Below are 23186 nucleotides of genomic sequence, written 5' to 3'. Positions count from 1 at the left end.
CACATTGTATAGTATAATGCAGGGAAGTTAAGCTACTAATCGTATCGTCAAAAGAACATCATTGAAGCTACTAAAGAAATAAAGAGGAAGTGAATTCTTGAACTTCTGAAAGTGAACCTTTGTATTTGTATAAAGGATTCAGATGAAAATAAGCATGCAGTTATGTTGTATGGGGGCTCAGAGAATACCCCAGGATGAGGTATGTTCTGTCACAATTTGTGGCAGCCATTATATTGAACTCATCATGAACCAAAGATCTTCAGAATAAAGGTGATGTCATTTTTAGGATCTGACAAAATATAGTTTACATAAGAGTATCATGGGCTAATGAGTAAGGATGACAATCTTGTTGGCAAAACTTAGTGTCTCTTATTTCCTTCACCTCCTCACCCCATGGTGAAAACACCAAGCTGTACTGAGCGTCAGGAAAGCAGAGTACTCTTCTCCACTCTGTATGAATTAATGAGTGTCATATTGGAGAATTGCATGATTTGGGCTAGGCCAGGCCATGGTATGCTGAGAAGGACAGGGCAGGTGAGTAGTACAAAAGATCTAATGATATGAGTCTGCTTGGGTTCACATTTTTGTGGGTTTCCCTCTTTCCCATTGTGGGTATGGATATATAGCAGAATGTTACTCAAAATGTCATCAGGGACCAGCAGCGGAAGCTTTTAAGGAATGCAGATTCTCAGACGGTACTCCCAGATCTACTGGTCCAGGCTCTTGGTGGCAGTGCCCAGAGATAGGCTTATTTCCTACCTCTCCAGGTGATTCTGATGCTCCCTAAATTTTGAGCTTTACTGATAGAGTATATATTTGACAGAAGCAGAGAATCTAGAGAAAAGGTATAGATATGTTTTCCTGTCATGATTGGTTAGGTGGAAGGGGGCCCCACATCAAAGCCTTCCTGAATAACAATGAGAGTTGAATAACATAAGCATTATCGTAGAGAAAAGACAGATTCTGGGAAAAAATAATACATGCTAGAACATCAGAAAGAAGAAAGTCATTCAGACATGAAAGTAGCATTAAAAAGGAAATTCTACCTTGTTGGTGCATTTCAGATGATTGTGATAATTATGGAGAAATTCATATGATGTAACTCTTAGATCAATAGTGTCCTTATCTTATAACATAGGCTCTTCAGGATGCCTTGAAAATCGAGTGTTCTTCATTTCCTGAGGACTGTTTGGGGAAGTCCGAAAAGGAGTGCAGCCACGAGGAGATGAGAACAGAAATGGAAGTTCTCAAACAGCAGGTGAAAAGTTGAAGGGGGTGTGATCACGTGCTGTTAGATACTCATATTGTTGAAAGTCTTGCTTTTCAACACGCATCAAAGGGTTTTGCATTTCCTTTGATTAGAACCATCTCATTTTAAAGCACGATGAAAGAATATAGAGCAGCTAGTCCAACTCACACTTGATGAAAGAGGTAACTGAGTTTCAGATGGGTCCAATGGCTTGCCCAAGATCCCATAGGTAAAAGAAGGGCATACTAATGACCTTTTCGGTGATGTTCCATTAGCCCTGGGTCTAGAGAGATTCCGGTAGACATGATTTATTTTGCAAATATTATTAACTCAATCTCTGGACCTTCTCAGAAAATGGTAGCAGCAGGGCTGTTATTCTGTAGCTTCTGGTTCTCCAACCTTTGAACGACGAGGGTAGTTTTAAAGGAATACTCTGCACTGATCATAAGCACTGAAGAGCCAGCCCTGCTCACCTACCCCATCTATGAATGGCACCTAACAAGTTACTATGCACAGACTCCTCCACCCTCCTCATCCAACCTCATGACCTGTTGCCAAGTGAACAGCAAGAGGAAAGGATGACCTCTCAGTTTCTGTGCGTAGCAGCAGCATAGGGCTGTGGGGACATAGCACTGCCTACACAACCCGAGTCTACATTTAGTCAGCCAGCTAGAGCTGGCCCGGCTAAGGGCCACCCATGCCCATCTCCTTTCCTGTCAGAGGTTAAACCAACAATGTAGGTGACGGGCTGCAATGGGTCATGGTGATAGGGACCAATACAGGATACGTATAGGATGTCCAACCCCGAAGCACACACACAGTGTCAGTAATACATTAGCCTTGGGGAAGAGGATGTCATAGAACAAAGGCCTGGAAAATATTATTTTTCTGATATCTCCGGGCATGATTTATTGGCTGTTTTGCTCTGAGAAAGTGCCAATTACAAGGATTCTTGGTGCAAAACATGGAAGAATTGAGCAAAACATGTTGTTGTTGCTTATTGTTAGTACTTCATAGGAAGTAGCCTGTCTGTAAACATAAAATATCCTCAGCGCTTCATGGCAAAGTTGGATTTTCTTCTCTATGATCCTCATTTGAATAATCTGCCTCATTACATCCAGGATCAAATACATAGCTTAGATATAACCCCATGCAGAAAGTGAGAGTAGAGTTCAGTGCAGAAGTTCTGTCAAATCCTCAGCCCCTAAAGCACCACTGGCATGAGCCAGGATTCCTCTGGAGAAAGTGTTACTTGTGCTCAGACAGTTGAGTCATCTGTGATGCTCCCAGATAATGTACACCATACACGAGAGAGTAACCATTACACACGGCCTTTACAGGGATGGTGCCGCTCACACGTGATGCACACAGTGACAGGTATCCGTTTTGTCATAATTCCCAACAACAAATCAGAATCCATATTCTTAGTTACTGTGTGGCTCTTTGGCTAACTTCCTGCATATACATTTTAACCATGCACATTTCTAACTGGGCACTCACAATCATTACATCACCAAGGGCCACGTGAAACACTGAAGGATTTAAACTCACAAAGAAGCTGAGCTACAATCATAGTCAGCTGACTAAGTGATGACCTCACTGTCAGCGCTGTGTTTGATAGTGTCCCGCTCTCGTCAGACGCTCTTCTCCCATTTCAAATGTCTCTGATAATTGTTCACAGAGCATTAGTTTAACTGTGTCTGGAATTGAACCTCAGCTCTCAAACAAAAAAACAAAATAAAAACAAAATGTCCGCTTGGCTGGGTGTAGTTTCCTTACAACTTTGGTGAATAAAGCCTTAAAAAATAAATATGTGTATCTGCATCTAGATCTATACGAAATGTTTAATTTCCTCCTGTCTTGCCCATTATGTTTTGTTGTATTATTGTTGACTTAAAATTGATAAGCCTCTAGTTAAAATGTGTTGCACTGTTTTTGATGAAGGTGTCATGTACATTAGTGTCAACAGACAAAAATTCAGCTACTGGATTCCAATGCAAGTTGTAATTTAAATCATGGGCTCAGAAGAATTCCTTTGCTTCAGTTATTTTCTTGGTTCCACATACTAGTCTCCAAGACGTTAGTCAACACCACACTAATTAAAAACAACAATAATTAAATGTTTTTGTTTCTGTTGTGATTACTTTTCTTAAATATTTGGACTATCTGTGGGGAAGTGTTCCACTAAATATCACTATTTCTTTTTTATGATATACACCCTCCAAATTCCTGGGAAAACACCTGTGAAAACCTTTTAATGATTATGCTTTGCTTTTCCACATATGTGAGCCTTTCATTTCTATGTTGTGTTCAGCTCATAATAATTTATGTTTGAAAACGCTGGCATGTCAGTATGGAGTGGCTTCACTTCATAGCTATTGTCAGTAACTTTTAGAACTCCAAGCAGTATTGTACATCAAAGCCTTTTGTTGGGGATGGATGACTTGCTCCAAAATAGTGACATGTTTTAACACTGGGGGGGGCAGGGTCATCACAATAATGGAACATGAAGCAGAATAATGGGTGAGGGGAATTTTTGTATAAATATCTATGTTGTTACTTTACTTCTGAATTCCTAATACATGCTCATGGAGGAATAAGTTGAGAACTGTCATTCTAAACAAAACAAAAGATACAGCTGTAGTCCTATGTATTAGGATGGAGCCCCACCATGAAGAAATATGAAAAGAGGATAGAAAAGCCTCCGATGGAACAGCCCAAATAACACCTGCATCATTTAAATGGCTTAAGATAAAAGGAAACTAACAGTAACAGCAAGTTATTATTTTCTAGGTGCAAATATATGAAGAAGACTTCCAAAAGGAACGATCAGACCGAGAAAGGCTTAATCAAGAGAAAGAGGAGCTACAGCAAATTAACCAAACTTCTCAATCCCAGTTGAACAAACTGAAGTCTAAGGTATAAGTCAAAACAAAATAATCTTTGCCACCACAGATGTATTTTATTTTCTCATTTAAGAAAAAAGTCTTTCTGGCTTTTGTTAATTGACTTTGGATTTTTTTTGAGAGGTTAGCACCTGGGATGAAATCACTCTTAAACAATCTTGTAAGGAGTTGAAAATGACTGGAGATTTCTTTTAACTTAAGTATATTAAGGAGTTACCTAAGAAATTGGATTCCAAAGTCTTTTATGAAGTCTAATTCTTTTGATCTTTTTCTCATAATATTTATCTTGGTAGAATAGGAGTTGAACTACCTAATACTCCAATTCAAATCCAGAACTCTCCAGTACAGTGAAGGGTTTCTAAATTCTTGTCATTTTCTTTGAAGGGCTATGTTGCAATGTTCTTATCTTCCAAAAACATATATAGTTTTAAATGTCATTTCTATATCTAACAAAACGAAGAATTTTATTCAGTGCATTCCCAGATTAAACGTAAGTGGCGTACTCCCAAGGAAGGCAGATAATGTTAGCTTACTGGAATCAAAAATATTAAATGTAAGCACACTAAAATCAAGTGCAATAGATTATTTTAAAAGTAGACTCAGGAAATTGCCATTATGGGTACATATTGATGTTAATGAGGAAAATGTAGCTCACAGCATTTTGGCTTAAGAAAAGAAAAGAAACTACAAAATTTTTCATTTATAAAATCATGGAGTGCCTTTCAATAAATGGGAAATTGCTGTGGCACACGCTGTGACATTTGTGGAACGTGACATTGTGAAGGCCTTTGAATGTACGGCTGACCCATTCCAGTTACAATGAATAAGCCATGGAAACTGTTTCTATATCCACATGTGTGTCCATGTCTGTATTATACTGTACATCTAAGTATATCAGCCTAAAACTACGAATTGTAATGGCCCCAAACAAATTGGAATAACAATTGAAAACTCTCCAACTCCCCAAACTTCATTTGGGAAATTCACGATAGAACCAATGCATGTCTGGAAAATCCTAAACTTCACTGTTTCCCTTGGTGTCACTCATATCAGTGCCACACCTCTGGGCTTCTGGGTCAAGAGCAGCCTTAGAACTAACCGTGGAACTGTTTTTGATAAACAAATGTCTTTGTTTTGTCCTTAGATAAAAACTTGCCAAATGGAGAAGGAAAAACTGGAACAGCAATTGAAACAGGTACGTTGATCCTTCTCTAAATTCACCAAGCCCCCTTGTCAGGGTTGAAACAGCAACTTAAAGTTTCACTCACACATTTGCTCCCAGTACAGGTGTTCCTCAGGGTCGCCGTTAAAGGCATGTGCTGCCCTGCCACAGATGGCCTAGCACAGCCATGCTTTTCATTGTCGACTAAACGTCAGTGGCTAGCTGGTGCTTGCCAGCCACCAAGGACTCTCAGCCTCACACACGTGAAAAACACAGGCTCTGCAGAATGTGCATTTAGTACAGCAGTAGTGCGTGTTCACACCGAGATTTCTTCACGGACCCACAAACACTGGGACGTACATTTCCTTGGTATTTCTCATCATTGCTTACACAATTTACAGTTGAAAACTACACCAGTGAGAAAATAGCGTATCTCCTTGGGCACTGATGCATTCTCCCCCATCGGTTCCCCAAGCTTAAGGAATGACTATCATTTCCTCTCTGGACTTTAGCTGTGCCATAAGGGTCTCTGGCTGCAATGTAAGATAACTTATTTTATGGCTCAATAGCTGGTTCTTCTTAAGCGAGGACTCTCTCTGTGAAGATAACTCAGAAACATACAGTTAACTCTACATACCTTTCAAGTCTAATTTCTTCAAAATGGAAAAATCATTATGGCGTCGCCTTAAGTAGAATTTGGCCTGTGAGCTCGTCTGTATCAGTCGAGAGTTCACTCTTCTGAGTTAGGATTCTGCCAGATTTTTAAGCTAACCCTTGAGATTTAAACAAAACCTGCAGTTGTCTAAAGCAAGTATCTGTGATTCCCCATTTGCACCCGCTCCCAGTGAATGAGCCTTGCTCTCCTCAGATGGGTCATCCAACCTGTAACTGCGGCTCGGGTCCCCACCTGCGGGATCCATGCAGACCCCCTGGCCCTCGGGCTGTGCAGGAGCTACAGAAGCACCTGGTAAGTAAGAACTCTCGCTTCACCAAAGAAGTGCTTGCTTAGTATTCTGTTTAGGTCCGATCATGTCTGTCTCCAGAATTTCGGTACATAATATTGTCTACAGAAAAAGCCTCTATTTTAACTCAGCCCCTAATTTGCGGTGACAGTGGTCCACATACATACTGATTCACAGGACACATAGACACATGAGCAAGTTAACTGAAAGGTATCCAATTGAGCTATCATTCCTTGAACAAACGCATTTTATATGGGTCATTTTTAATGACACACCTGGTTCTACCAAAAGGACAGTTTTATGTGTAATGCAAAGCAAAGTGAACATAGCAAAAGCAGTCTGGGTGATTCCTCTTTCAGTTGTAAACTTATACTGAATTACTATGGATATCGCTACATCTGTGTAAAATAGTTTTTGACATTTTCCAACTGAAAGGATATTCTTAAAGGATCCAAGAAAAAATGACCCACTTTAGTTGCTCTCCATGGCTGTGTCTACCCAGGCAAAAGGAAATGAACAGTGGAGCAATTATTTATGAGTGGAATTGGTTTGGACAGTGAACCTGAATAAGGAAGACCCCAAGCGCCCCTCCTTTCCTTTTGGGTAGCGATATTCGGCCCCTCCCGACCCAGTCTGGATGTTTGTCTCTACCTCCTATTCTGCCTACATAGACAGAATCCCTATACAAATACAAAAAATTATGCGTTTTCCTGCTTTGGATTTTCTCAGAAAACTCCCCTCCTCCATTTTTATTAACTGTGTTTCTAATTATGCAGAGTCTGAGATTTTAACTGGATTTTCCTAAAAGCACCCACAGAGAACGTGATTCTCTTGGTCACCTGAAACTTCTCATACTTTTATAGTAGAAGCCTTTTTCCCAAGGGAGGAGACAATGACTCTTTGGGTGCTTTAAGGATGTCAGAATTTAATGAGCAGCTCTTATTTGACCCTGATGTGTGACAAAGCACATTGCTGAGAATTTTGGCTTTTTGTTTTTGCCAATTGCTGTTTCTGTATGCTCTCCTTCTCCCATTTCTTTTTTTTTTCCTGTACTTGTTTGCTTACTGTCCAGTCTTTACAGAAACATTTCTGAGAATCACCAAATGTGGATTGATATTCCTTGAAACTTTTTTTTTTTTTTACAGAGTGTAGAATTAAATTAATATAGTGGGAAATATAAAGAGATAGAAATTTACTTAGAAGTTAGTTCCTACACATGGAAGAATTGGAGAAATATTCTTGTTATAGTAACTATAAAATCAATGAATCATTCAATTTTATCTAGAAGCATAAATGACTATTTTCTTCAAATGTAAAAAAGGTAGAAATTCACCTACTATGAAAGCTCACCAAACTTTCCCTAACAATTACAAGAGGTGGGGCAGTCCAGATTATGTAAAATTATCAACAAATACAGGTTTGTATGTGAAAACAGATTCCAAGCCATGTATAATGTCCTACATTTTCAAACAGTATCCAATTAAACAAAATCTCAGTATAACAGCAGAATTTACAAAGTCCCAGAATTAATTTAGAAGAGTGTTTTATGCTTACTTCTAAGTCTGAATGAAGGCACATGCAATAGTGTTTGTAAAATTACAGTATATTCACCTTGTTTTGGCAACTCTCCTGGAATATAACACTGAAGCTCACGTCACTTACCCTACATGTTATTTGAAACATCTAAAAATAAATGAGATGAAAAAGCAGAGATGATCTCATTTCCTGTTGCAGCTCTTTAGTGCCCCAAAAGGAGCCAAGAGCCTAGGTGTCTTGTGGGGGGCGGGGTTAAAGTGGGGTCAGGCTGTACTAAATGCAGCACTTTTTAGTATCTTGTCAGATAATTGAACTTTTAGGCTACCTTCACTGGTTTAGCAGCCATACAAATGCTCCCTATTGGCTCATACTTAGAGAAATTTTCCCAGTTATTTTCAGGAGGTAGTTGAATAAGAGAATGGAAGGTCTGTATTCTCTGTGACTTGGGGAGAAGTAGGAGGCAGATGTAAGCTTTTGGAATAAGAAGACAGAGCAACCTCGTGGGCAGGTAAAGCTGAGATTGCTCTGTTCCAAGTGGTTAAGTACAAAAATACTGGCCTTGGAACTATATCTTGAAATTCAGGTCTATAGCTTCTGATTTGTTCAATGGAATTTGTTTGACATGTTGCCTGAAGTTCTTAGCTGATGTAAACCTAGGAGAAAATCCCAAGAGAAAAACCCAAGTCTATTCACTTGTCTCCTGGCCTCTCTAGTCTAACCTATCTGAGCACATCAGAGGTTGGGTTCTGCAGAAACAGCACACAGGGAAAGAACAGCCCTGCCCTACCAGCTCTGTAAGCCATGTCCCCACTCCGAGACTTAGAGTTCTTCCTCAAACCAATAGAAACCATTAAACTGGTCATTTTTATCCTGGTCTTCCCGTTGCCTCCTGTGTGTGGGTTTTAAACAGAGTCTGTTGATAGTAAATGGCTTTGTTTTATTTATGGACTATAGTAAGTTTTACACACGTGTTTATACTTCTGCAGATATACAAAACACATCTGTTTCGAAAAAAGAAAATATGCCACAACCCCAAAGTGGTAGAAATTCTGGCTGAGCAGAGTGGATTTAGGAGGCGGGTGGGGAGGTGGTCACAGAGCCACGCAGGCTGACCATCAGCTTGGCCCAGAAAAGGCTCTGTGTTGCCTGCATGATGAAAGCAACATAGTATAATTCTACTCTGACCGTGCCACTCTCTTTTGTTGGAAGCTCATCTTGCTATAATCATGCTTTATTGTTCCTCACAGCCAGACTATCCGTGGTACGCTCCTGACCAGTTTCCGCCAGATGTGCAGCACAAGGCGAATGGTAAGACCACAGCTGTATTGTGCATTTTTTCATGTTTACATTTTCATGGGATCTTTGGGGGATGTTTACTCAGCATACATTCATTCGTATTCGGGGACGGCCTGCTACAAAGTTGTGTTGCATACACAACTCTAATTTGACGCACCTGGGGTTACATTGAAGTCCTTCAGCAAAAGAAAATGCTGGAATGCAGAAGTGCATGGGTCTCAGCTCTGGCTCCAGCTCCTTTTCCAGTTTCAGCATCAGTATTCCATCTGGGGTTGGAAACGAAAACTTGACGCAGAGCCGTATGACAACAACAAGGCTCTGTGTCTCTGCCATAAAAACCAGATGCCACCACTCTTCCAGGTTGAGTTTGCTGGACAGATGTTTTAAATGTCACTGGCAGACAGACAGAGGAAACCGAAGGCTCAGAACTTGTTCCCTAATGACTAAATGTCAGACTCCAAGTTTAGGCCAGGGTTGCCTACAACACCCACCTCCATGCATGCTGGAAAAACTAAAAAGTCACCTATAAAGTGCTCACAACTAACAGTACTCTTTTATCTTTTTTTTTTTTCTGCTTTACCATTCTCCTCCTTCCTTCTAGAATCTGCTATCCTTTCTACTGCTTGTTTCTATGGTCTCGTGAGACCGACCACCCAGGAGGGGGGTGTATCTACTGGGCTTGAACCATAATACCACTTCTCTTCTCCTCACATATAATCAAGTCTGCAATGTCTGGTATGTGTTTAAAAGTTCATACGACACACAACCCGTGACTCTCAGTTGTTAGTTTCCAGAGATTTGAATCTATCTAGGAAAGCTGAAGAGGAGCCATATTCCAACTTTAGGCTGTATTTGAAATCTGATCTTACTTAGTTCGGATCTGAGATCACAGAACTCTAGTTTTCAGTATGAGAAGTCCATTACGGAGTAGAAGTAGGGATCCAGGGATACTACATGCAGTTTGTCAGGTTGTGAACCTCACAAGTCCAAGGGCTTTTCATGGTAGTCTGTGTAATAGGGCTTCTTAAACTTGTGCAGTACACAACCTGGACAGCTGTACAAAAGAGTGGCAAAGGTCATAGCTTACAGTAGCATTATAGTGAAGAAAGGAAAAAAAATGAGAACACTATAATAAAGTGTCTAGGTATTTATCAGAAAAATGCGGGATTTTCTTTTTTTTTTCTTTCTACTACAAATATAAACATTGGTTTTAATGAAGTTGTTAGGTTCCAGCTGTAACAGAGAACTTTTATTAGAAAGGCATACTATTAAGCAAAATGATTGTTGCATCAATCGTTGTTAATAGCTGAGTTGCCATCCAATTATAATTTTCCTTTTTATCTTGGTATGGAATTAATATTAAGGGTATTTTCTCCTAGAATTGGAGTTTAATCAGTAGAAAATACAATTACTCAGAAAAGAATTCAGTAATATCATAGGCTATCTATATATCACCCTTGGGTTCTTCCTGGACCTATGTTACAGAAGCTAGTAATTATATAAAATAGAAATGAATTGAGATGACCATCAGAAACTAAATAAAATATGCAAAAATAGAATTGTATAGTTAGTGTATGAGACCTACTGATTTTTGTGTATTTTGGAAGAAATATAATGAGCTTTGTGATATATAAACATGCTGTGCAATAGTGTCTACAGATGTAAAATTAAAATAAAAAAATAATCCTCTATTATGTACTAAGTATTTTTAAAATATTGTTTTAATCTTTATAACAATGCTATAAAGTAGGTTTTATTATTGTACCATTTTACAAATGAGGAAACTGAGGTTTAGAGAATTGCAGCAGCATGCTGAAACCACAGTTAGTAAGAATTGGGTCTGGGATTAAATTCCAAGTACATAGGACTCCAAAATCTGTGCTTTGAAGGCCCTTGAAAACCTACCCCTCTTACTATGCTAACATTTTCTAAAACAATAGATATAAAAATGAGAATGGGGGTTTAACTTGGATAAATTATGTGACAAGTGCCTAACCCCCAATAATCTCTTCTTCCTATGAATGCATAGCATATACAATTTGTACTACTCATTGGACATTGAGAATATCACAGGTGAAAGACCTCACACTATGTAAGATTACGTGCATGGTAATATGCTAGGAACTAATCTGTTCCTGGGCAGCCCTGGTCTGAACTGACCTGGTGGATATATTTGAAACCTGTCCTTTTCCTCCCAACACAACTCTGCAGCTGACTGTGACATGTCTGCCGCAGGGATGAGAGCTGACTATGGCTAGGGGACACCGCAGAAAGAAATTCCTTATTCAAAAATCTACTCGTTTGGGATTCCTATTGCTCCTCTTTTAGGTTCCAAAGCTGATGCTATTTCAAAGTTCAAGCCAGGCCATGAGAATTGGCCGAAGTTCTGAAATCACTCTTGTCACAAACATTTCATGTGCCATTTTTAATTTCAGTAGTGATTCTTGGTTTTTGTTTTCTGTGTTTATTTGGTCCATTTAATTGGAAAGCTTCTTTCGATTCGTAGGTGCAACCCAATCGCTCAGATTCTTAAAAATAATTTTGTGGCATTGATTGTTAAGAAAATATGGGTTCAGAAATCTTTTATTATTCAAGTATTTTTGTTATGATACTAGTCATTGTTTTATTATATGACTAATATATTTACCCCCCACTACTCAAGAATATACTACTAGTCAAGATATCCTCTATTTTGGGCTACAAATACCGTGTTTCCCCGAAAATAAGACCTAGCCAGACCATCAGCTCTAATGCATCTTTTGGAGCAAAAATTAATATAAGACCTGGTATAATATAATATAATTAACAAAATATATTATACCTGGTATTATATTATATTATACCAGGTCTTATATTAAAATGAGATCAGATCTTATATTAATTTTTGCTCCAAAAGACACATTAGAGCTGATGGTCCGGTTAGGTCTTATTTTGGGAGAAACACGGTACCAAAATTCAAGAAATAGAAGTAAAAAATAGATTGTAAAAATTAGACTCTGTCTCTGATAACCTACAAACAGAAATTATTTCTTAAAACTACTGTAAGTTTTATTCATATAAGTACTTAAAATACTTTACTTATATTTAAATGAAAATTATCCTTTTAGAAATGTGAATATTCAGATCAATATTAATTAGTATGTGTGCTTTACACGTTGTCCTAGTTCTCAGTTTTTATTAATTTCCTATGACTGCTGGCAAATTTGCTTGTTTGACCCCAATATATGTAGCACATTGTCTTTTTATCCTCGTATCTTCCCCTTCTAATTATTACTTCTATGGCCATTTAACCTTAAATAGTGGCTCTAATGTCTATACATTAAATGTGTGTAAAGCAGTAGCTGTGTGACTTTTAAAGATAGAGTGGGTAAAAGGTGATGACATTTCTATGGTCACCAGACCCTCTTGTAACATTCTTGGGTCCTGGGGCAAGAATACATGGAGAGCTGCATATGACGTGTAAATATTTAAATGTTATGAATTGAGCTTAGAAACTGTTATAGTCTATCCTCCTACTGATGAATGTAGCTGGAAGGCCAGAATAAAATGTAGAATGCTGAGAGTCCAGCCAGTTCTGTGCCAGGACACAGTGGGGCAGGAAGACCTGACCTGTGGCCCATCTCCCCTTATGCTGTGAGGGGTCTGACTGTGAACTTGAGGGCAGCCCAGCTAGCACGGCCCAACTGTGTCCATATACCCATCAGCACTCCACAGACAGCACCCTGTTGCCTGCAGTCAGGCCTGGGGGAGAGGATGGCATGAGGCGGAAGCAGGCCCAAGGTCACTTAAGCAGAGAATTTGGGGTCTGCCTGTGCGAACCACGATCTTATTCTGGAGGAAGGCAGGATCGCTCTGTGAGGGGCTATTGCTGGAGGAGAGCCAGAGCAGGGTCCTCTAAAGAGTGGGGACCCAGAGAAGGGCTCTCCAACCAGGGACTCGGTCAGGAGGTACTGAGTACCATATCGAACCGTCTTCAGGTCAACTCATTTCCAGCTTTGCTCTCAGTTACTGTCTGGGGTTATTATTTTAATCTGGGGTTATTAGATTATCTTTGTGACACATTGAGAATCAACTCTTCTTTCAAAAACTAAAGATTTCAGTAAAGGTTTTCAGGACATTTGAGACTTATTTGACTTTCTGCATAGCATGAAATGATGGTATTTTCATACATTGCAGCCCACAGATGTTAATGGGTTACAGTTTCTGTTTAGAAACATGTGATTCTACACAGAACATTTTAATCTCATTTCATCTGTTATCAGAATGGAATGCAAAATGACTTCCATGTTTCTAGAACAATTACAGCATAGTAGAGTTACGGTAACCTTGAAAACATGTTGTTTGTTTCTTCCTTTGTGAAATGTCAAAAAGGTATGTTTTCTGACTATGTTGATTGCCAGTCACTCTGTGCCGTCCAAATTTTTCATATGGTGCAGAGCTGAACTTCCTCTAATGAGCTGGAACTCAATCCTTACATATTTGGAAGGCATGACATCCAGGCATGTGAGACTGTGTTGTAAACAAACATAATTATTTCTTTACATTGTAAAAGATCAAAGCCCAACTATTATAATTGGCCTTTGCTAAAGTCTAATAATAACTAATGAACTGAATATTGACTGAATTCATTTCTTAGCGCTGTCACACAAAGAACCACAAAGTAGGGTCTTCAAACAGCAGAGACCTCTTCCCCCACCACTCTAGAGGCTAGAAATCCAACATCAAGGTGCTGACAGGGCCACGCTTTCTCCTGAGCCTGTACAGGAGGACCTTCCCTTGCCTCTTCTAGCCTCTAGTAGCCCCAGGTGTTTCTCGGCTTGTGACAGCGTAACTCCCATCTCTGCCTCCATCTTCCCTCTGTGTCTGTGTCCAAACTGTCTTGTCCTTATAAGGTCACCAATTATATTGGATTAGGCTAATCTAGTATAACCTTATATTAACCTGATCATGTCTGAAAAGTCCCTATTTCAAAATAAGGTGTGACCGAATGTGTTCGGTACCAGGGGTTAGGACTGAAGCATATCTTGTGCAGGGACACAGTTCAACCCATAACACCAACTATATGAGTTATGAAACTACTTTAGGTGCTTTATATATGTGTTATCTTACTTAAAACCTCATAGCAACTCTATGAAGCGAGTATTGCTATTGCCCTGTGTCGTACGGGGCGGCCTGTGGGACCTCCGGTCCCGCTTCCCACATAAGAACGCAGGACATGGTGAGGCCAAAAAAGAACACCCACGGAGCCATAGATAGGGGAGTCATATCACTATATTCTCTCTGGTGGCTGGGTTGGAGACACAGGAAGCAGGAAGCACACTATCTGCAACCTGCTGTCCACTTTTCTGCAATCTGCAACCTGCACTCCGCACTTACTAGCCCCCATCTTCTGCTAGCATAGCCACGGCAGTTATATTAGTGGCCAATGTCTCACTGGTTACAGCTGACCATAGCTGATGGCCATCCAATCACAGTTGATGGCCATTTACTACCTGAGCCAGCACCTTTCCACGTGAGGCCGAGAGCCTGGAAACTGCACTCCTGGCTCTGTCCCCATACCTGTTTTATAAATGTGGAAACAGGAACAGGGAGCTGATGTAACTGGTCTACACATCTAGTTATTGGCTGGGACATAGAGAAGCTGGGACATAGGTATTCTGACTCCAAATCCACATTGTGACCACTATGTGATATGGACTATCATTGGTCCCAGTTATACATTAAGTAAAATATAACAGGATCATAATTTGCGTGTATTTTATTCAAATAAGTTCTAATGATCCTGTCCTGGAAGCCAGAATCTTTATTTTTCTGTTTGTATCTGTCTATTACTATCTTTATATCTAAACAATACATATAATTTTCATTGTTAAAATGGCTGGATTAGTTGGATTTCCATTTTTAGTTCTTGGCAGTATGAAGCAATAAAAGGAACCAGTATAAGTAGTAAAAGCTACTTAAGAGATATAAGAAATAGAAACACTTAGAGACCATACTTAGTGTAATTTTCAATAGAGATGGATAAAATATTAAGGATATTTTTCTTTTATAAAATATATTGCTTTGTTAATTTTCGTACCAGTGTTTAATATAGAAGATTGAACAAAAATTTAGAGACAGATATGTTTATGTCGATTTCTAGATTTTTAGAAAAAAATGGCAAGAGAAATGCCTCCTCACCTTGTAATGCTATAAAGGTCAGCTTATCAGTAAACTCAGTGATTTTGCTGAAGGTACATTAAAGTATAAAAGTGTATTTTAAATGTCCATGAATATATTAAAATATAGGTGATAAATCTATTCCTATTCAAACATAGATTTTATAAGCAAATACTAAACATTCTGATTAAACACTAAAGCAAATGCTAACTATTCTAGTTAACAACTGTTATATGTAGATACATGTATGTATACTACGTGTGACTAGCCTAGACTAGTTTCACGAACGAAATGCATAAAATAAGCCTAGGCAAGTCACAATTCCACCAGGTAAATAAAATTGCAGTAATCCTCTTAAATGGAAGATAAAAACCTATAGGCAAGGAAAGAGTGTACATATTATATGTCGTATCCCAACTGGGAAGAACGCTTACTCGCCTAGATTTCCTTCCTGTTCACGTCTGAGTGTGCACATTCTAAGGGATTAGTGGGCATATGTAGAAGGCAGGTCACCAGGCTGTGACCACTGTGCTGATGGTTGTCCTCACTGTCTCAGTACCAACTGAACTGCAGATTCAGCTGACCCTTGATGTATAGTCAAGACACGGCTTCTGCCACCAAGATCTCTGGGTCCTTATCCGGATCACTTCAGCATCATGTTACTCTCATGACCACAAAGAATAGAGCAGAAGTGACACTGTGAAAGAATAGTCAGGCGCACAGTGAGTGCAGGGATTCTTCACCCACCAGGAAGGCAAAGCCAACACTTCCTCGCATGTGAGGCCCCACGATTCTCCGTTGTTTCTCTTGCCCTGCCATTGTGACCGCAGAGCCACCGCTCATGACAGAAGAGTCCCTGAGCCACCTGCGCTGGATGGGGACGGCTCTGCCTTCCCTTCAAGAGACTGAGGACCCGCCTCTGCTTTTGTTCCGCTCTCCACCCTGCCATGCATTATCCCAAAGCCCAGTCTCTCCCCTTCTAAGACCCAGGGCTGCTGACCTCTGCCTCTCCACCTACTTCGTAAGAGTGCTGTCGGAATAACAAAGGATTTCATTTTTCTTAACATTTTCAGATACCTAGGAGTAAATGTCATTAAATGGATTAGAGCTAAGCTCAGATTGGTTAGATTAATGGATCATGCTTCGGGGTCCACACTTATGTTCTGAGCATATGACAAAACTTTTTTAATGTCACAGCTAGTTCTCAGAAACATGTATTTTTAAGCCTGGGAAAGTAACTTATTATCTTCCTGTTACCAAAATATTTGTTCACCATGTCTCTGAAATACCAAAGTCAGGCAGCAAGGATAAAACATTTAACATATTCTAAATTGGTATCATGAATAAGGAAAACACCTTATTTCTTGGCATTTATATGATTTTCTTTCGTTGAGTTTGCCTTCCTGTGGGACCTACTCATGGCATCCTATCCTGGTCCTACTAGAATATGCCAATTTTTCACCGTGGTCTTGACGATACATGAATGCACCATAAACTCTGACGTCTTTCCTGTGGCTCGGACAATCACACGCCCAGATGAGAACTCGCCCACAACTGACCTCACAACACGGCAAGCCTATGTCAGTGCTTAAAACAATAACCCCCACAGCCTGCTGCTTGGAGTCTCTGGACACGTGTGGGGAGCTCAGGGATAAAATATTTGTTTTTACCAGCCTAGAAGTTTATGATAACCCTAAACCAGAAGAAAAGCGAATTTCTGATTTTTAATCTGAAACATTTTCCTGCTGTTTTTCATAGGTTTCTCCTCAGAAAAGAAAGTCAATCAGTAGCGTGCGGGCGAAGGGAGAGCCAGGCTGGGCCCTCGTTTCTTTTTTCACTGTATCTTGTGTCTGCCTCTACTGCACGTCACCTGCACCACCCTTCATGCCATCTTTCCCTTGGGCATCGATAGAGAAAAAGGCTTGTGGCGGCTGAGATCCTGACCCAGTCTGCCGGGCCAGACCACCCAAGCAGACGCATCAGCCAGTGTCCCTGCAACAAGATTTGGCAGATGGATTGCGCCCCACTCCCCGAAACCCCTCAGCGTATTGCTGTTGGATTTACAGGGACGACTTTGTGATTTCAGCAACGCCCCTCTGGATGTAGTAATGTTGCCTGCTGACTGAAACATACATTCCCTGGGGGAAAAGTATCCGCACTTGAACTTTTTAACCTCACTCCCATATTTTCATAGGGGCTTCTTAGTTCTTTAGCCAGCGTAACTAGACACTGGTGGCTTCAGTGAGCCTATAAATAGGATTGAAGACGTGTGTGTACTTCCTTAAACAAAATGAGTGGTTCGATCCTAATAAAATGATAAACTTGACACTATTCCTTAAACAGATCATTCCTTTAAGATGATGAGAAACTGTGAGTCTACTTCATTTTTAGGTGGACTAGATTGTGAAAGATGAACTAACGTGATGGTGACGTCTTAGCTGCGTTCGTAGGTACTTACAGAAGCACAATAGTTCAGTGAAATCTGTTTTTCCTCACTATGGATGAGAGTAGTAATTAATGAAAAACATAATTGTGACTTCTCAAACCAATGAAAATGGAAAACAAATGCATCTAATTTTATTGCAATTAAATTGCACGGTGGCACGACAGATGTCTAATGATGAAGTAGATTTAAAAATATTAAGTTCATCCATTTAATGAGGATTCTGCTAGGACCACCTGGAGACGCTACTTGTGAGGAAAGTGAGACCCATGGATATTGGTACTTCTAGAAGCACCAAGAGAAAACCAGGAGCAGCAGCTGAAGATTGTCACATAAAACAATCCAGACATACCATTGAGACTATCTAGCCACAACATCCAGAAGTTACACTGTTTAATTCCAGCTCAAAAATTTTTTTTCAATTTCTGGAAATTCTTGAAACTTTGTATAGAGGAAAGGTAAAAGAGCCTTAGAAAGTTAAATACTTTCAGCATCAGTCTTTAGTTACTCAAACACAATTCTTGAGGAGGAATTATCCTTCTCTTACATTAATTGCTACTACTCATTAAAGAGACAACTCATTCTTGGGCAATAGTTCAGTATATCTAAATAAGAAATAACAGAATTAACAAGTCAGTTGCACTGAAACATTTTAGCACTTTTTAAAACTGTCCATTTTTTCAGATCAGTGAAGAAGTCACTATAATATCAGCTTCTGGTGGTGAATTAAGTTTGCCAACAAGAAGTCACCCCGATAAGCTCACCATAGCTCAATTCCACAGCAGTAAAACATGAAGTAACCATCCTATTACTATCACTGAAGTCATCCTATTATACTAATTAGCAAGTTGTCAAACATTGACAAAATTGTACAAATGCTCATAGAATGGGAGAACATCCAATTCAGTGAGACCTGGTTTATCTATCTGATCTTCAAGTGGCTGCCTGCAAATGTGAGAAGAGGGCCCCTTGCTCAGAGCACATCTGCCCTTCCGAGAAGACAAATTTCCACAACCCTGGCCTGAGAGCCCCTTCTGTGTCTCTTTCCCCACACCATTTGGTTGGGGACTTCTCTGTCTCAGCTCATTGCAAGGGTCATACCCCTCAGTGGAGGCACTTACTTCATTATCACACACTATTTAAGGAAATTTCACTTTATGCCAACCAATATCAGAAGGAAGAGCACCATTTATGAGGCTCATGACATACTGTTTTGGTAAACTAAACCCAAATCTTAGAGCTACCTGATGTGCTTAACTTATCACTGAGAATCAATTTGCTGGGAAAATCCATCTCACTGATTTTCCTGAGTCTGCTACTGACTGGCAGGCAAGTAAGTGCATAGATGGTTGGCGATTCCATTTGCACATCTGTGGGGGAACCTCATGGCTTCCTTCTCCCACATCTGCAGCCTCAGGATGATGACCCACACCGTGAGTGGACCCCCCCCCCCACACACACACACACAGCGGGCAAGAACAAGCTCATCCAGACGCCTCTGCAGGCAGGAGAGCTACTTATGCGGCAGCGGAAGAAAAAGGGGCTGGAGAGACTTGTTTCTTTCTTGGTTTCCAAGCATCCATTCCATCTTCTTTTTCGAATACTATCTCAATATCCTTTAAGAAAGTTATCTCTTTCCCCACTGGACCCAGTTTCATCTAAAGTGCGCGGTCTCCTAGGCACGGGACAGCCATGTGATCAAAACCAGGCCAAGTGGAAAGTCCTTTGCTGGCATTTGAGCTTCAAGCCAGCAGAGAGCCTTGGGGAGGTGGGGCTGCTGTTTGGGCCCGTAGGACTGGCCAGGCTCCGCACCTTCCCTGGCTCCCACGGCAGGAAGCTCAAGTCTCTCTCAGCCCTTCCCTCAATCAGGGTTAGCTTCTCCAGTTTGAAACAGAAGAATCGTAATCAATCACAAATGTGGGGGTTAAATCTCAGAGAGTTTATGGTAAGGGTATTGTGAAGAGCATATATATAAATGTATGTATATATAATGTGTGTATGTGTATTATGTGTGCATATATACATATATGTGTTTATATATATATATACGTGTATATATACACATGCATATACAATTTTTTCTTTATGATCTTTAAAAATAGAAACTCAGATATGATATAATCAGATAAGTTAAACAATTCGAATGTTATGTTTGCCAGTCTTACAAAATTTTACCTTGGATCATTGTGCAAATATATTGAAACATGTTTTAAAGTGGAAAACACCATAATAAGAAATAAAATACAATTCTTCTTTTGAATTTTCTCCTAAATCTGATGAAGCCCCTTAAGAAGATACTTTAATGAAGCAACATTGGGGAAAGTTCCAGTGAAATAAAACCACCAGAGCCCATGTCTAATTTCCTTATTTCTTTTCCCGAAGTGCTTAATTGCACATAACTGATCATTTCCATTTTAACAGACTGTTAATACATAAATCATAGGAAATAGAAGTCCTTTGTGTAAGAACTATACCAAATGGGTTCTACTTTTAAAAACAGTGGGATGATGGTGCTTCTTTCCAGTAAAGTTAAACTGTAACTTTTTAAACTTCAGGTTATTCTGTAGCAAAATGTTAATTCAAATACAGAGTAGCTCCTGGATAAGAAGTTAAGGTAAAATTCCTAACAGCTTCACAATTTTTTGTGAATCAGAACATTTTTGGATAACTGGTCAGTGCTCCACATATCCTCTCATCTTGATGAGCAATCTATTTTGGATGTTATTATTTGTCAGTGTCATTTATTAGAAATTCCTTTTGTTTGTATAAAAGTGTACAGTGTACCGTGTGTGCAGTGGCGGGAAATAAAAAGGAAATAGAGGCACTTCCTATTCTTCCCATTGTCTAAGGAAAATTATTCCAGCAGCTGTGGGAAGATGCATTGAAGCCAGAGGAGATGGAAACTCCTCTTAATTTCCAACATAATCCTTCATCTTTCAATGTCTCTAGAAATATTGTCTTCCTTACCATGTTTCCCCAAAAATAAGACCAGGTCTTATATTAATTTTTGCTCCAAAAAACGCATTAGGGCTTATGTTCAGGGGATGTCATCCTGAAAAATCATGCTAGGGCTTATTTTCCGGTTAGGTCTGATTTTGGGGGAAAAATATATAAATCACATAGGGCAATCAGTCAAAATTTGGCAACTTACATTGAGCAAATTTAATATTACAATATTCAACTGTTCTAGCAAAATTTCGTAAGTATTTTTTCAATAATCAGCAAAATCTAGAACCATTTTTCCCAAAAGGAAAACTATGCTTTAATTTATTTTTTATATTGTTCTTTGTTTGATAAGGTTCTAACGATATGACAGAAATTCATCTTTCTCATAAAACATTAAAGGTTAACCTTAGCTCATAGATTATTAGGAAAACTTACAAAATTAATTTTTTTTTTTTTAAATATAAGGAAGTAGTGGGTTCATAGGAAATCAGGTCTCATTTAAACAGGATTTTTCTCCCATTACATTTGTATTTGTTCAATTTTGCCAATGTTTGGCTCTTGCGTTTTTGTTTTGTTGCTGTTTCGTTTGTTTGTTTTTTGCCTCTGAACACTGATATGTGAGGATGTATGATTTGCAGATAGAGTCACTTTGCAAACAGGAAAGGGCCTATCCTAGACGGCCAGGCTGGAAGAACAAAAGCAATGACTCTGGGTATTTCCATGGCATCCTTGAGTTGCTGAATTAACAAACCCTGGAGCCTGAAACACTAATTGTGGGATTCCCTGTTGGTCAAGCCACTGTGCGTGATAGCCAAGGTCATGCCTCTTTAGCAATATGGCAGCAGGTGATCTGCACATTTTTGAGTCAAGTTTGGTTATCTGCTATAGTAATGCATGCTGACATGTTTTCAATTCTTATTTTTCCCAACCTCAGTCTGTGGTTTCATTTTGAGCAATCATTTGGAATTCTGAAAGGGTCTGTCTATTGTCTAAGTCCCTCTGCTTTCTGAAAAAAACAAAGTAGAACAAAAAAGCATGTGTCAGGAAAAAATCTGGAGAGCTAACTAGCTACGAGTCAAGTGATGAATAGGCCCATCTATGGTCTCATATCAAAGCTATTCTTTGAACTTAAGAACATGGCCTAAAAATGAGTATCTTCATCACATAGGTTAGATGTATTTCAGAATGTTGACTGTGTCATAAAACTAATGCTGGTGATTTATTTGTTGTCAGTCATGATAAAAAAAAATAGTACTAACAAAAACTCCCGCCAGTAGAATTGAATTTAAAAACTCCCAGCAATAAGAGACTGGTCATCAGGTACAAAACATGTGCTGTTGAACCCCTAGATGTAGTTTGAGGTCAGCTGAGACCCTGCAGAAATTTCTCACACGGAAAATTTTTATGGCAGCATTGCTACCAATTTTCAGTGACTCCAAGGGTATGGGATTGCTCACAATCCCAAAATTCTTTGATCACCCGTGTGTGATTGCCCAGATTTAGCATTTCTCCTACTTCTGACTGGGTGTATATTATACAAACAAGGATCCTGTGAAGAATTCAGATGGAAAGGATGTAGAATAAGTGTCTGGAACTCGGTCTTCCCTAGACTTGTCTCGGCACCTAGACCCCAACCTAGGACAGCATTTTATCTTTCACACAAGAAGATGAGCTACACCCAGTGTTTCTGAAAGTTTCCCACCGAGGAACCTCTATTGGCAAGACAATAATGAATGTGTGTGGAACAGAGACACCTTTTGAAGATTTCCATGATAAAAAAATGCAGGCCAAATTTTCAGACATGTGTTTTCATATACAAGTAGTGAATAAAATTGAGATGTCAGAAAGATGTGTTATGCATATTATGTGGCTACTTATAGCCCAGACGTACCATACTTTTCCAGGAATGAGCCTTCTGTAGATTGAAAACTCGGCAGAACAGGGTCTTCCTATTCTAAAATCTTAAGAATTTGTTTCTAATATTAGGCTGCAATATCATATATCGTCAGTAGGTGCCACCACTTCACAAAATTTACTAGACTGAAAATTCCTTAGTTCAACATTCATTAACTAATCAGTACATTTTAGTTAGTGTCATAAATGTAGAAGATGCATTGAAAAGCAGCTTTATTTAAAATAGGGATATTTTGCACTAGGAATTGAAAAAGTTAAATTCTGTAGATGAGTGCTGTAGAAAAGTCTTAAAATTTAGTGCAACCATTGGAAGGTAATGCACGTATCCTTTGGAGAGATGTCCATTATTTTCTTGGAGTCCGTGATACCATACTTGCTATTATGATAAATTATGATCTCTTAAACTGTGGGTACAGAATCTCAGCAGTTTCCAGGCTCTCGGCCTCACGTGGAAAGGTGCTGGCTTGGGGAGGAGATGGCCATCAGCTGTGACTAGTTGGCCATCAGCCGTAACCAGCTAGCCATTAGCCAATATAACTGCCGTGGCTACGCTGGAGGGTTGGTTGTTTGGCAGGGAAGTGGACGGCAGATTGCGGCTCCTCCTTCCTGTGTC

The 23186-nt window shown here is 39.5% G+C and overlaps 1 protein-coding gene across 14 annotated transcripts in view; it reads left to right on the top strand.

Annotated features, from left to right (window-relative positions):
* The window catches only part of TNIP3 (TNFAIP3 interacting protein 3), a 114064-nt gene that overhangs the window by 72408 nt on the left and 18470 nt on the right, over window positions 1–23186 (top strand). For 7 of the 14 annotated variants that reach the window (XM_081075708.1, XM_081075714.1, XM_081075709.1 and 4 more), the window contains 6 exons: window positions 1139–1258; window positions 4043–4168; window positions 5300–5350; window positions 6186–6284; window positions 9063–9123; window positions 17029–20547. In XM_081075708.1, coding sequence (XP_080931834.1) covers window positions 1139–1258; window positions 4043–4168; window positions 5300–5350; window positions 6186–6284; window positions 9063–9123; window positions 17029–17060 — 489 coding nt within the window. In that variant the 3' untranslated portion in view covers window positions 17061–20547. Of the gene's footprint in view, window positions 1–1138; window positions 1259–4042; window positions 4169–5299; window positions 5351–6185; window positions 6285–9062; window positions 9124–9712; window positions 10805–17028; window positions 20548–23186 lie in introns of those variants that run through there. The other 7 variants (XM_081075715.1, XM_081075711.1, XM_081075705.1 and 4 more) reach the window with 3 other exon arrangements.

Source organism: Rhinolophus hipposideros (genome assembly GCF_964194185.1).
Source record: "Rhinolophus hipposideros genome assembly, chromosome: 16".
NCBI lineage: Eukaryota > Metazoa > Chordata > Mammalia > Chiroptera > Rhinolophidae > Rhinolophus > Rhinolophus hipposideros.
This window is presented reverse-complemented; position numbering and strand designations above follow the sequence as displayed.